Source organism: Lemur catta, chromosome 6 (genome assembly GCF_020740605.2).
Source record: "Lemur catta isolate mLemCat1 chromosome 6, mLemCat1.pri, whole genome shotgun sequence".
Taxonomy (NCBI): domain Eukaryota; kingdom Metazoa; phylum Chordata; class Mammalia; order Primates; family Lemuridae; genus Lemur; species Lemur catta.
In genome coordinates this window covers 46,202,086-46,215,188 of record NC_059133.1, presented here as the reverse complement: position 1 = coordinate 46,215,188, position 13,103 = coordinate 46,202,086, and the positions used below count along the sequence as shown (strand labels likewise).

At 36.5% G+C, this 13,103-nt stretch overlaps 1 protein-coding gene across 1 annotated transcript; it reads right to left on the bottom strand.

Annotated features, from left to right (window-relative positions):
• Positions 1–1,180: 1,180 nt before the first annotated feature.
• On the bottom strand, positions 1,181–12,269 carry TMBIM4 (transmembrane BAX inhibitor motif containing 4). Its single transcript, XM_045553421.1, has 7 exons — positions 11,994–12,269; positions 9,457–9,565; positions 8,343–8,448; positions 7,471–7,504; positions 4,820–4,937; positions 2,015–2,060; positions 1,181–1,452 (listed from the first exon to the last, which is right to left on the bottom strand). Exons 1-7 carry the CDS (start codon positions 12,088–12,090, stop codon positions 1,246–1,248), a joined length of 717 nt encoding a protein of 238 aa, XP_045409377.1. The 5' UTR covers positions 12,091–12,269; the 3' UTR covers positions 1,181–1,245.
• Between the last annotated feature and the right edge of the window lie 834 nt (positions 12,270–13,103).

Sequence of the window (13,103 nt, the reverse complement as noted above, 5' to 3'; positions counted from 1 at the left end):
TACACTGGGGAGACCATGTGAAGGCACGGGGAGAAGACAACCATCTATAAACCAAAGAGAGAAGCCTCAGAAGAAACCAATCCTGCCAACACCTTCATCTTGGACCTTTAGCCTCCAGAACTATGTGAAAATAAATTTCTGTTGTTTAAGCCACTTAGTCTGTGGTACTTTGTTACAGCAGCCCTAGCAAACTAATACAGTGAGGGAATTTGACAAAGTTTCATTGGTTACTGATACACCAACTTAACATGCTGTATGGACCAACATAAATGAAATTACAAGACATAATTTTCCAAATATTTTTATCTTGAGATGACTTAGTATATTTGGGGTCTTCTAACCACATTAACATGCTATAATTTTTAAATGAAACCTATACTTTAAAATATAAATAATTAACATCAAATTGTATGTCATTTATCTGATTTACTTTCTTCTTTTTTGAAACAGAGTCTTGCTCTGTTGCCCTGGCTACAGTGCATGGGCATTATCATAGCTCACTGCAACCTAAAACTCCTGCGCTCCAGGAATCCTCCTGCCTCAACCTCCCCAGTAGCTGGTACTACACGCATGAGCCACCATGCCCAACTAATTTTTTCTATTTTTAGTAGAGATCGGGTCTCACTGTTGCTCAGGCTGATCTAGAACTCCCGACCTCAATCGATCCTCTGCCTCAAGCTCCCAGAATGCTAGGATTACAGGCGTGAGCCACCACGCCTGGCAATATCTGACTTTCAAGCAGACCTTTAATTTTAATACATCATTTTATAATGAAATATCATTAACACTTTAATGTTAAAGAATTCTCTGTGGAATTTATCTTTTATATTTTTTTCCTTTCTAAATGAGATTAAAATCTAGCAAAAGGACATTTACACTTTATAATGGTAAAGACACTACTGCTTTAGAATCAAAATAAAATCTGTTATTTAATAATACAGAGAAAATTTAGATAAAATCACTAGATAAAGATAAATTGATATTCTTAATCTAACCTACTCATAAAATTATTTTTGAATTGCTGTATAGCCAATTTAGGATTGAAAAAAATTTTTAAATGGAATTTTGATATCTCTTACCTGAGATTCTAAATCAAGGATTTAGAGATATGATATCATAAAAAATAGTACGATTTTAAAGCTCAGACATACAAAGGACACAAATAATGATCATAAAAGTATTCAATATTTAATTATATTTCAAACTTTATTATTTAATGAAACAGTTTATACATACTGCTTCCAATTACTTTTTATTAACTGCTTCCAGAAACCTCAACAGGTGCAGGAATAGATTGATGATATCCAAGTAGAGGCTGATGGCAGCTAATACATACTCTTCAGGTGACAGTTTATGCATCAGTGAGTGTGTGTCATGGATGATGAATCCGCAGAAAAGAAGTGCTCCTACAGCAGCCAAGACCAACTCCACTGTCTCATTATAAAAATAAAACTGTAGGCAAGAAATAAAAATTTGTTGATATTTGAGAACAGTGTTAAGAATACTTAAGTTACTTCCTCTAATGACCCTCTACAATATACATATTCAATAATGGTATAAAACTTTAGATACCCATGTTAAAAGCAGGAAAAAGCAAGGTAAGTCCAGGCTTTCTTCTGTTGGATGGAAGGATGAATGGATGAATGCGTGGCTATCTTCCTTTCAATTAAATTGCCCACTTGACTCTGAACAGTACCATTCCAAATATTAAATATTTTAAAATATATCTCTTTTTTCAGAATTAAATGTGCCATTGCAGGTTGGCAGTTAAAAGTGAAGACCTCTTTCTATGTAATTTAATTCATTTGTTCATCTTTCTTTCAATTAATAATAATGATCAACACAAGACCTTGATTTTTTAAAGAGATTTTTCTACAATCATTCTATATATAAATGTTCTAGATAGTTATAACTAAGTGTCCTATCATAAGGGTATCTCTTATAGCTTCTTGAGGTTTTTTATATGGACATAGCCAGAATTTTATTTCAATTTAAACATTATAATACAACTCACCTTCAAGAATCCTGACAAGCACAAAATCCACAAACCAGCAAACAGCCTATAAAAATAAAATTTTAATAATTTAGAATATTGTTCCTTATGAAAAGACTTTGTAAACCCATTCAACATTTTCTGAAGAAACAAATCCATCCAGATTTTTGCCTAAAAATAATTAAAATGTAAGAACTCATAAATATACAATGAATACAATACCCATGTTGAATTTTTTTAAAAAAATTGAAAGACAGCTATCTATTCAACATTTGTTTTTACGGTTACAAACCTAGTTAAGAGTATCATTTTTATAGTTTTCAATTGGAACACAAAGAAAATATTGACATAAACATAAATATCATTAGATTTTAATTCAGAGGACTACAAAAACTTCTTGAAAATATATACATGAACAAATGAAACATGATTGCATTTTTAAACCAAATAATAATAGCAAGTTATTCTGCAAACATTGCAGAATTAAAGTTCACAATGTACTTTCTATTTTATTCTTATTTATCATAAAACTCAATTTATGGACCCAAATTTGACACTGCTACAATTTTATGAGTTCCAATTCAATTGTTATAGGTATAAAAAGTATAGTTATATGACAAAGGACATCTAAGAAGTCAGTGTTTCATTATCAAATATAAGGCATATCTGCTGCTTCACGCCACAAGGAATTAGAGGCCAAATTTATCCTCCCTCCTTAAATAAAACCAGACAAAATATATGAAACAATGGCTTTCAGACACTGCACAGCAAGCAGCACAGGAGAATGATTCCTGAGATAAGGGAAACAAAGAAGGTGAGCTCTATAACTGCCCCAGCTACAGAGTTTCCAGGCCACAGAGTCGGGCCAGGAACCCATACAGAGCCTTGTGGTCTTGAGTTGAGACAAGAATTCAGAGCTCAGGGAGGCCAACGTGGCTAGAATTTGCAGGGCAGAGTACCAGGGAGCAGAGAGCTATGCAGACAGACAGAGCATGCACACGCACATTCTGGTAATATGCACAGCATTCCCCTAGAGTCTTTAGCTGAGTTCTGTTCAACACATACATGTGAGGAAGTGACCAAAGCTGGAGAAAGAATTGCCACAGAAGAGCAGGCAAAATAATCCTCAGAGCTCACACAGGGCTGGAAACTGTTTGCATTCACACCAGCAGGAGTAGAAAGACCTCCTAAGATATGCACTGAGTAGTCCTCAGAAGGGTAACAATTAGAGTTATATGAACCCTAAACTGAAAACTGTTCTGGACTCGCCTAACAGAGCCTCAAAAGGTTCAGTTTCCAAGGAACTTAACTGCATCCTAGAAGAACAATGCCCAAAACATTTAAAGTTAAGGCAAAAAATTCGGCACCCAATAATGTAAAATTTATAATGACCAGGATCCAATCAAAAACATAAAAGCATACAAAAAATGAAGGAGATATGACTCATAACAAGGAGAAAAACCAATTGAGAGAAACAAATCCAGAAATGACACAATGATAGAATTCATAGACAATGACATTAAAAAATACACTCCCCCAATGTTCAAGGACATAGATGACAAAACAATCATGAGGTGAGAAAGATACTATATATATACACACACTCACACGCACATACACATATGCGTGCACAAACACACTTAAAAGATGCCAATTGAACTGAAATTCTATAAATGAAAACCACAATATGTGAAATATCGTCAAAAATAATCAAACACACAAGGAAATAAAATATCACAAGAATTATCAGAAATAGCAGACACAGATGTACAAAGACTTCAGGAATATTTGATCTCAGATCAATATATGATAATTGTAATATCAGTTGTACCAATAAATGTAAATTTATTACAAAGAGGCTGAAATATAAGGAAGGTTGTTTACTAGAACAAGAGCTCGAGAAACAATGCTGGAATGGATGGGAGGGAGGGGAATAGTTAGAGACTAGGATGGGAAGAGGATGCAGAGCAAACCTTTAATCACATACACCACACAAATATGTATGAAACATCTCCCCAGAAAAGGAAAAGAAAAAAGAAAATGTTGCCTTTCCCTAAATCAAACTTTATTCTAACAAAACTATTTAAGCAGCCTGCACAATTGTCAATATTGGCTGACCAACTATATTTTATCCCAGTAGAGATTTCTGGTAATCTGGATTACCAGAAGAAAAGGAGGGAGAGGGTGGAAAGAAAGTTTTGCAAGAGTAGACTTCTGTAAATATTCAGTGTTGTAACAGGAAAAAGAAAAGAAAATGGTTGGGTGACTGTGTGCCAACAGGAAGCCATTGTGAGCTTAGAACAGAGTCTACACATTCTTACCAGGTGAGGGCAACACAGTACCATTATCCTAATATAAAAAGGATCATTCCATGTTTGAAGAAGCATACAGGTTAATCCAGGTGGATCAAAAAAGTTTTAAAGTTCATGCAGATAATTTCAACATCTGAGCTAATTACATTGTTTTTTCCACAAAGACGTGCATGGTTTTGGCAACATTTATGCTAAGACAAAGAAAGAAATAATTCCAGTAAATTCCACACTGTTCATGAAGCATACAAGCTTAGTCTAACTGGAAAGCTGATTTTTTTGTTTTTGGCATTTACTTCCATTTCACTATACAGGGGAAGGAAATGACTCAAAGCCACTTTCCATCTCCTTGTATGTTCTGGGAGAGAAGGGCCTGGCTCCAGTACTCAAAGAGATGATCTCTTATTACTCTACATTTTAAAAGGCAGTACCCAAAGCCAACAGTATAACACGTCTCTCAAAACCACCTAAAATATTAAAGACATCTATCTATTATATCCAAGAATATATAACTTACCCTGCTTCAAATTTGCTGAAATCTCTCTTAGATTGTAGAGTATATGCAGTCAAACCAAGAAATACTGCAGTAGTCAGTATAAAAGCTTGTAGAACAATATAGACATCATAGAAAGTAACTGTAAAATTAAAACATTGATTAAAATGCATATAAACATATTTAATATTAAATAGCTTTTCCTGGCATTTAACAGAAATGCTTTATTTTCTCCTGTACTACCTGCCAATAAAAACAATTATGAAAAGATTTCTTATACAGTCTTGAATATATTGGTACAGTAAAACCACAACCATAATGCAATAAACCATCTCCAAAAAATTCATTCATACAAAATAAGGGGGTCACATTATTATGAAGTTAATGGAATGACTAAAGAGATATAACAGAGGAAGCCGTTTAGGAGTTTTAGGAATATAGCAGAGTGATTCTCTACCATCTCTATCCCAGCTGCAGTTTATTACCATTTGTGGTGATTGTCTATTATGACTTAAACATCAATAGGGATGTTTCTGGGTCTTCTGGTGGGCTAGGAATTCCTGAACAGTAGTGGCAATTTCAGCAATCACCTAATTAGTTACACCAAGTTCATCAGCCCAATTCAAGGCAATCGGGCAAGAAAAATATTGGAGCTATATGGGGTGGGCTGCCATTCAAACTCATGGGCTCAAGCAATCCCCCTGCCTCAGCCTCCTGAGTGGCTGGGACTACAGGCACAATGCCACCATGCCTGGCTAGTTTTTCTTATTTTTTGTAGAGACAGGGTCTCGCTGTGTTGCTCAGGCTGGTCTCAAATTCCTGGCTTCAAGCAGTCCTCTCACCTCGGCCTCCCAAAGTGCTAGGATTACAAGTGCAAGCCACCATGCCCAGCTTTCCATTCTACCTACCCTGCAGAGGACAGAAACCAACCACTAATTGTTTTACATCCAAATCTGCATTATCTTGGAGTATACTATTGTGGGGTTTACTAAATATATACCAAATTCCCTTCTGTAATTTTAAAATGACCATCCAGGTCACCCAGCTAGCTCAGTTGGTAGAATATGAGACTCTTAAAATGTCCATCCAGTTGACTATGGCTATTATAATACAACTGCTTAACAATTTAAAAGAATGCTAAATTATAACTTCTTTAAGGAGGTTAAGTGCTTTGAACCCAAAGCCACTTAAGTAATTTTTAATTTTTCAGAGATTAATTATCCATGTTATTTCTATTTCTAAATGCTACATTATTGGAATTTGTCTATTCATACCATTACAGGATTAGTCAGGTGAACATGGAAAAGATAAAACATGGAGTCAATTTTGCTTCTTGTCAGTAATTTCAGTATATGATTAGGTGGAAAAGATATTACAATTAAGGAGGAAAATAATGTTCTCAGATTACCCCATCTACGTCTTTCTACCCCCAATTCCAATAATCTTAACATAAATGACTCTCCTACATTCCTTATATTCCTATGGTGGGGGCTAGAGAGGGGAGAGATGGACTTGATAACTAAAATTAAGTAATATGTTGAGAAACTTGCTTCAATCCTATTTCAGTATTTATTACTATTTTTATATATTCTGATTCTTTAAAAAAAAAGAGGTAGATTACCAAAAAATATATTCAACAAAACTGGCATAGAAAAATTAAAAACAGTGATAGGGCACAGTGGCTCATGCCTGTAATCCTAGCACTCTGGGAGGCCGAGGCAGGAGGATCGCTTAAGGTCAGGAGTTCGAGACCAGCCTAGGCAAGAACAAGACACTCATCTCTACTAGAAATAGAAAAAACTAGTCGGGTGTGATGGTACACACCTATAGTCCCAGCTACTCGGGAGGCTGAGGCAAGAGGATTGCTTGAGCCCAGGAGTTTGAGGTTGCTGTGAGCTAGGCTGACACCACAGCACTCTAGCCCCAGCAACAGAGCAAGACTCTGTCTCAAAAAAGAAAAAAAGAAAAGAAAAGAAAAATTAAAAACAGTAATGATAAAATACGAAGAAATAAATATATTACCCATAAGGATTAACAATTAGCTTTATTGAGAGTAATAATTAACTCTGACCTTTTTGGTATTCAAGGTTAACTATTTTGGGACAATCAGAATTTTTTTTGTTAATTTATTGAAATTTTTTACTTAAGGCATTACATATGGTACATCAAGCAATTATAACAGACAATTGGCCTTCAAATACATATTTAATATGAAGTACAGAATAGAAATTAACACTATTTCTTTTAGTGCCATTTGGTCAAATATGAGAATGGAACATTTAAAGCACAGTTCAATGCAGGTAACTTAGAGGAGCTGAACTCATGTGATTTAAGTACATGGTTTAAAACACATATTCTTAGTTACTCTAAGATCCCTTTAAATTAGGGAAAAGATTAACTATGGTTATCTTAATTTTTGTAGTAAGTAAACACAAATGAACTATTGTTCTCTCTTCTGTTTTTCTTAAACTTTTCCACTTCCTCCAAGCTCAGCTGAAATACGTAAAGTATAAATATCTGACTTTTGTTTCTATTTTACGAATTCTTCATCCCATGCCATAGTTTTGAAACATGACATTGCATGATATTAAACTTTAGTCACAAACACCTTTTTACGGGAAAGAGTATCCACATTAAAAATTACTGTAACACACAGAAGTGCAATTATGGCTTACCAACAACGGCCACAGTCAGAGCTTCCAACAGCGTCTAATAAAAGAAAAAAAACCTGAAATTAATAATGCATGTAGAATTCATACCATCTCATGTTCATGTTCTAATTTCTAGCAGTTCAATGCGTTCCCATATGAATGATCTCATTTTAGTTTGAGATCAGCCCTATGAAGTATATGGGGCAGTTATTAAGCCCACCATAATGAAAATGAGACCTCAATATACTGAATGAAAATATTTAAATTCTTATTGTGATTCTATCATTCTTTAAGCTCTAATCTGATTTTTCATATCTGTAATGGAAAAATTACCGAAATAATATAGAAAATTCTATTTTTCTCACTCTGTAATATAAATAAAAATAAAATTGCAAATCATATGCACATTTATAAAAAACCTTAATATCTCCCACAAACATAGGAACAAAATATTTAGGTAGTACTTTGGTGTGACAGAGTCTTGAAACCATCTCCCAATATTCATTCTCTCTTTCTTCCCTAGTAACAAAGTTTTTACCTGGACACATTACTGTTCAGATTAAACATTACATTTTTCAGTTTCCCTTGCAGTGAGTTCTGGCCATGTAACTATATTCCAACCAATTTAATGTGAGTAGAGAAGTGTACAAACTTTTTATTTCAATTCAGCATTTTTTCCACTATATGCTAATATTAATAGAAAAATCTTTGAAACTGACAAACTGTTAAAAATTCTAAAAGACTACTAAGTTATAAGTAATTTCCTAAAATTAACTAAAAAAACCACACACTAATTTTGTTCCGCCATTGTATATATGTATATATATTCGATTAAATAAATACATTTAAAACTCAGGAATATATGTTAAAGGAATAGACATTGTTAAAGTACTCACAAATCCAAAAAGCAGGTACAGGTTAAGGGGATACTTATGTCTCTTTAAAGTCAATGCAAAAAGCAAACCCAAGGATCCGAGGGCAAACACCAAAATTAATGCAGGACTGAAAGAAATAATATTAGAAGAGTTTCAAGTTAAAAAAAAAGAAAATTTAATAATTTTATTTAATAAAATTTATCTGTTTTATGTGTTTATGAAAGTACAGGGGGAAAAATCTAAAATGATCCACCTCAAACTATCAACCTCAAACTATCCACCTCAAGAAATTATTTTACATCTGGAATGGAGGACAAAGAAAAGAGCCCACAATGAAGGGGGAAAGACTTTTCCATTTTACTGTATGAACTTTTATCATATTGGAATAATATTTGCAATTAGCATACTATTTTTTGTAATGAAATACAATTGAGAAAAGATATCAAATAATAAACTTTATACCTAACTACTTTTTTAGGGTAGTTACCATATGGCTGTAATTTAAATTAAAGAATTTTACCCCAAATAGCAAACTAATAGTTCAAGACTCCATTTTGGTAGGGGGAGGGAGGATAAAAATTCTCTACTCCTAAGAAAATATTCATTTTTTATTTTTCCTTTCCTTTAATATAAAGAAACTATTATTTTTAGCCACAGAAATAATTATGCTGGTAGTCAGATCTTTAATTAGGGATGAATTGAATGGAACTCTTTTGAAAACTTTTGAGTGAGATTATCCTAGTTATGAGCCCAAAATAAAATGAACATACGTTTATTAAGTAACCTTGTTTTTCAAGTACTGTCTTAGGCTTGAGGAATAGGGCATACAGTCTAATAAAATCAAAAAAATTATGACTTAAAAAAACTACAGGCAGTAAAAACTCTTAATATTATTCCAGGAAATGAGGGTTTAACCCTAAGAAACTGTAAGCTAAAAAGTTTAGAGGTAACTACCATGTTGTGGAACATTTTTCTTCATCAAAAATAAAACTAAGCTGACTTAAGAGAGTTAATAAAACTTTTTTACATTTTAACCTCAAAAGTTAATAGAAAAGAAAATGAACTTTGCTTATAATATGCCCTTTTTATCATATGCAATGTCTGAAAATAATTCAGAATCATTTCCTTACCTTACCTTTCATGTACAAATGTCCGTACAGACTCAAAGTATAAAAAAGCTGTAGAAGTCACTGTAGTTAAGAGAACTTGCAGAGAAAGGATGCTGTAGACTTTTCTTAGAAAGGCTAAAAGAGAAAAAAATTACACATGACTATTTTCTTAAGCATGTATCATAGAAGAGTAGAATCAAATTTCTTCTTAGAAAAATTAGGTTTTTTACATGCATTCTTTCTTAAATCTTAACCTAAATGATGTAATCTGTAACTAAAACTAGACAAAAAGAAAAAGCTTCCAAAGTAATTCAAAAATTGTAAGGGATGGCTAACTCTCCAAAAAGCATGAACTTAAAAAAAATTAAGTTAATGGCCCAGAATATAAATGTTTTCATCAAAATAAAAATAAAGTATTAAATGCCTATTTGTACACAACAGCATACAACAAAGCAAAAGATTAAAAGCAGAACATCTTTAAAGTGTGATTATATCCTTGAATCTAAAAAGCAGAAATAAAAAGCATATAAATTTTTTTAAGTCTTAATTTCCACTGCAGTAAAAATGTTTCCCCAAAATGAAAATTATCCTTAAAGGCAAATAATATATAAACTTACTTTCACTCATCTATTTTTATTTCTCATCTAGTACCTCTGCCTCTAGTTTCTATACAATAGGAAATTCTTACTTTCATAATACTTTATAAACATCTATAGATTACCTCCGAGGCCTAGTGATTAACACATTAACTGCCATGTGAGTTGTATTTAACTCACACTAGTTTTGATCCCGGGGCCTAGTGAAATATGTAACTCACAAGTCTCTTTACCTTGCGAGCTGTGTGGTGCACTGGCAACTCACACTGCAGCATACATGTTACATGATATGATAGGTGGCCCCCTGGGCAAAACCCTGCAGTTGGTTCCTGAAAATCTTACTTGTTGATGTTCTTACTGTTACAATTAATATTGACAATTTAATTCCATACAACTCACGTAGAGAAAACAATAAAAAAATAAGAAATTTTTCATTAAATTAGAAAGGATCATTGTTTTTGAAGTTTTTATTCTATTTTTATAATAAAACACCGTGGCCCCAAGGGAAAAAAAAATTGGATGCACAGCAGTGTCCATATACTTAACACTATTGAACTCTACACTTGAAAATGATTATGATAGTAAATTTTATGTTATGTGTATTTTACCACAATTAAGGGTCCTTTTTAAAAAGCTGAGTTTGCACCAGGATGGGGGGCTCTCGCTTGTAATCCCAGCAACTGGGGAGGCCGAGGCGGGAGGATGGCTTGAGGCCAGGAGTTTGAGTCCAGCCTGGGCAATATAGCAAGACTCATCGCTAGAAAAATAAAAAAATTAAAAAAAAAAAAAAAAGAAAGAAATAGCGCCTGTAGTGCCAACTACTCAGGAGGCTGAGGAGAATCACTTGGGTCCAGGAGTTTGAGGTTGCAATGAGCTGTTATCACACCACCAGAAATATAGATGCTAGACACCAAGATTCTTAGTGCATCTTCATAATTCAAGAACTTGAAAATCTGGGGCAGCTTCTACAATGAAATAGCTGACCTAGAGCAGAGAATGAATTCCACAGCTGAGCATTTTAAATTCGAAATAATTTCAGTCCATTGCATACTATATAATAACTTAAAACTAACATCTTTTGATCGACTTAGGAAGCTTCCGTTTCCAGCAGCTTCCTCACCAATACTCAACCATATGTTGAGTTCTAGGCCCTACAGAGAGAAAACAGCGAAGAGATAGACAGGATCTCTGCCCTCACGGAGCTTGCAGTCCAGCAATGGAGACAGACGAGCAAAGAAAAACTTGTAACCCCATAAAGCAAGCACATCAAGCAAGTAACTCCTTTCTGCTGGACGTCGCAGTGATTACACGATAAACTTGTTTTCACCAAAAAAGTAACCCTTTGTTTCTTTTTTCTGAGCCAGAATCTCTTTCTGTCGCCCGACTAGAGTGCAATGGCGTCATCATAGTTCACAACAACCCCAAACTCCTGGGCTCAAGCGATCCTCCTGCCGCAGTAGCTGGGACCACAGGCGCGACACCACTCTCGGCTAACTTTTTCTATTTTTAGTAGAGACGGGGTCTCGCTCTTGCTCAGGCTGGTCTCTAACTCCTGGGCTCTAGCGATCCTCCCGCCTCGGCCTCCCAGAGTGCTAGGATTACAGGCGTGAGCCACCGCGCCCCGCCAATCGTTCGTTTCTTTTAAAGATGAAAAACTAAAGGCAGCTGAGGTGCTCATTTGTGCCTCTGTGCAGCGCGGGCGCCAGCTCAGGCTGCGGAGCTCGCAGCTGGGGGAGCAGCAGGCCTCTCGGGAGCCGCGATCTCCCCCAGAGCCCTGGGGACGGGAGGGCGCCCTTCCCCAGTCCCGGGGGAGAGGGAGGGCAGAAGAGTGGGCGTGCTTAGGGGAAAACCTCCCCTCCGAAGCCTGGGAGATGGGCGCTCGCCCCCAAAGCCGGAAATGCGCCTCCAAAGGCCGACCACGCAGCAGTGCGACGAGGGCCGCAGAGGGGCGGGGAGGGGCGACGTACCCATTCGGATGTGCACACTGGCAGAGGCCACGCAGCTGCCATAGTTGAAGTCATCCTCGATCGAGGAGCAGGGGTATCGGGGGTCAGGGTCGGCCATGTTGGCAGCAGGACCCCTACCGACCCCGGTGAGCCGGTGAGACCACACCCGTCACAACGGCCTTCAACTCGCTTCCGCGATGAAGCACTCCAGCCCGAACTAGCCGAGCTGCCTCCGCGGGGCGAACCTCGAGCTAATCGATCATCTCGCCTCCAAAATGCCGGTTGCGCCGGGCGCCATAGCGCGCGCCTGTGGTCCCAGCCGTGCGGGAGGATCGCGTGAGCCCAGGAGTTCCAGTCCAGCCTGGGCAAGGTAGCAAGACTTACCTTCCCACCCCGCCTCCTTAAAAATCTTCCAGTTAGGCAGAGGAAGTGGAGATTGCCTCAGCTTAGGATGGGAAAGAAACCAGGCATTTCCAGCGTCATCTGAAATGAAATTTTTCTCAGATTTTCCACAACGAGGTTTTAAAATCCTCTCACCTGGAGAGTTGCTACAGGTGAAAGAAGCGCTGTCCCATTCACCCACCCATTCAACAAATACTCATCTCATTCATCCACTCCTTCAATAATCATACTGGGGATGCACTTTTACTTGTATTATGTCTAATAATAATAATCGCTACATTTATTGAGCACTTTCTATAAACCAGGCTTTCTGAATGAGATAATACTTAATCCTGAAAGGCAAGCAGAAGCTAGCCAGAGAAAGAGTAGTGTAGGTAGGTTCCAAGGGACCAACATCTGCACAGAGGAGGAGGGTAAAGCTCAGCTGGTGTAGGGAACAGGTGGCAAAGAATGAAGCCAGATAGATAAACAAAGACCAGATCGCCATATGCCAAATGTAGAAAGCACTGGAGAGGGTCATGACCAAAGGCAGGGGAAAAGGGTTAATCTAAGAGAGAGATGACGATGGTGGCAAAGACAATGGATCACAGTGAATATTTATGATATTTCTATCATCCCAATACAAAGATGAGGTGTTATCATCCCAGGGTCTTCTGGAATTTTTTGATGAGTGTACTTTGATGCACACACATTGCCCAGTCCTCACTTGAACTGTAACACCCAAGAGTC

Coding starts and splice junctions, on each gene's coding strand:
- TMBIM4 (XM_045553421.1), bottom strand. CDS start 12,090: ATGGCCGACCCTGACCCCCGATACCCCTGCTCCTCGATCGAGGATGAC. Junction 9,566..11,993: donor CAGTGTGCACATCCGAATGG/GTACGTCGCCCC, acceptor TTTCTCTTTTAG/CCTTTCTAAGAAAAGTCTAC. Junction 8,449..9,456: donor CGGACATTTGTACATGAAAG/GTAAGGTAAGGA, acceptor TATTTCTTTCAG/TCCTGCATTAATTTTGGTGT.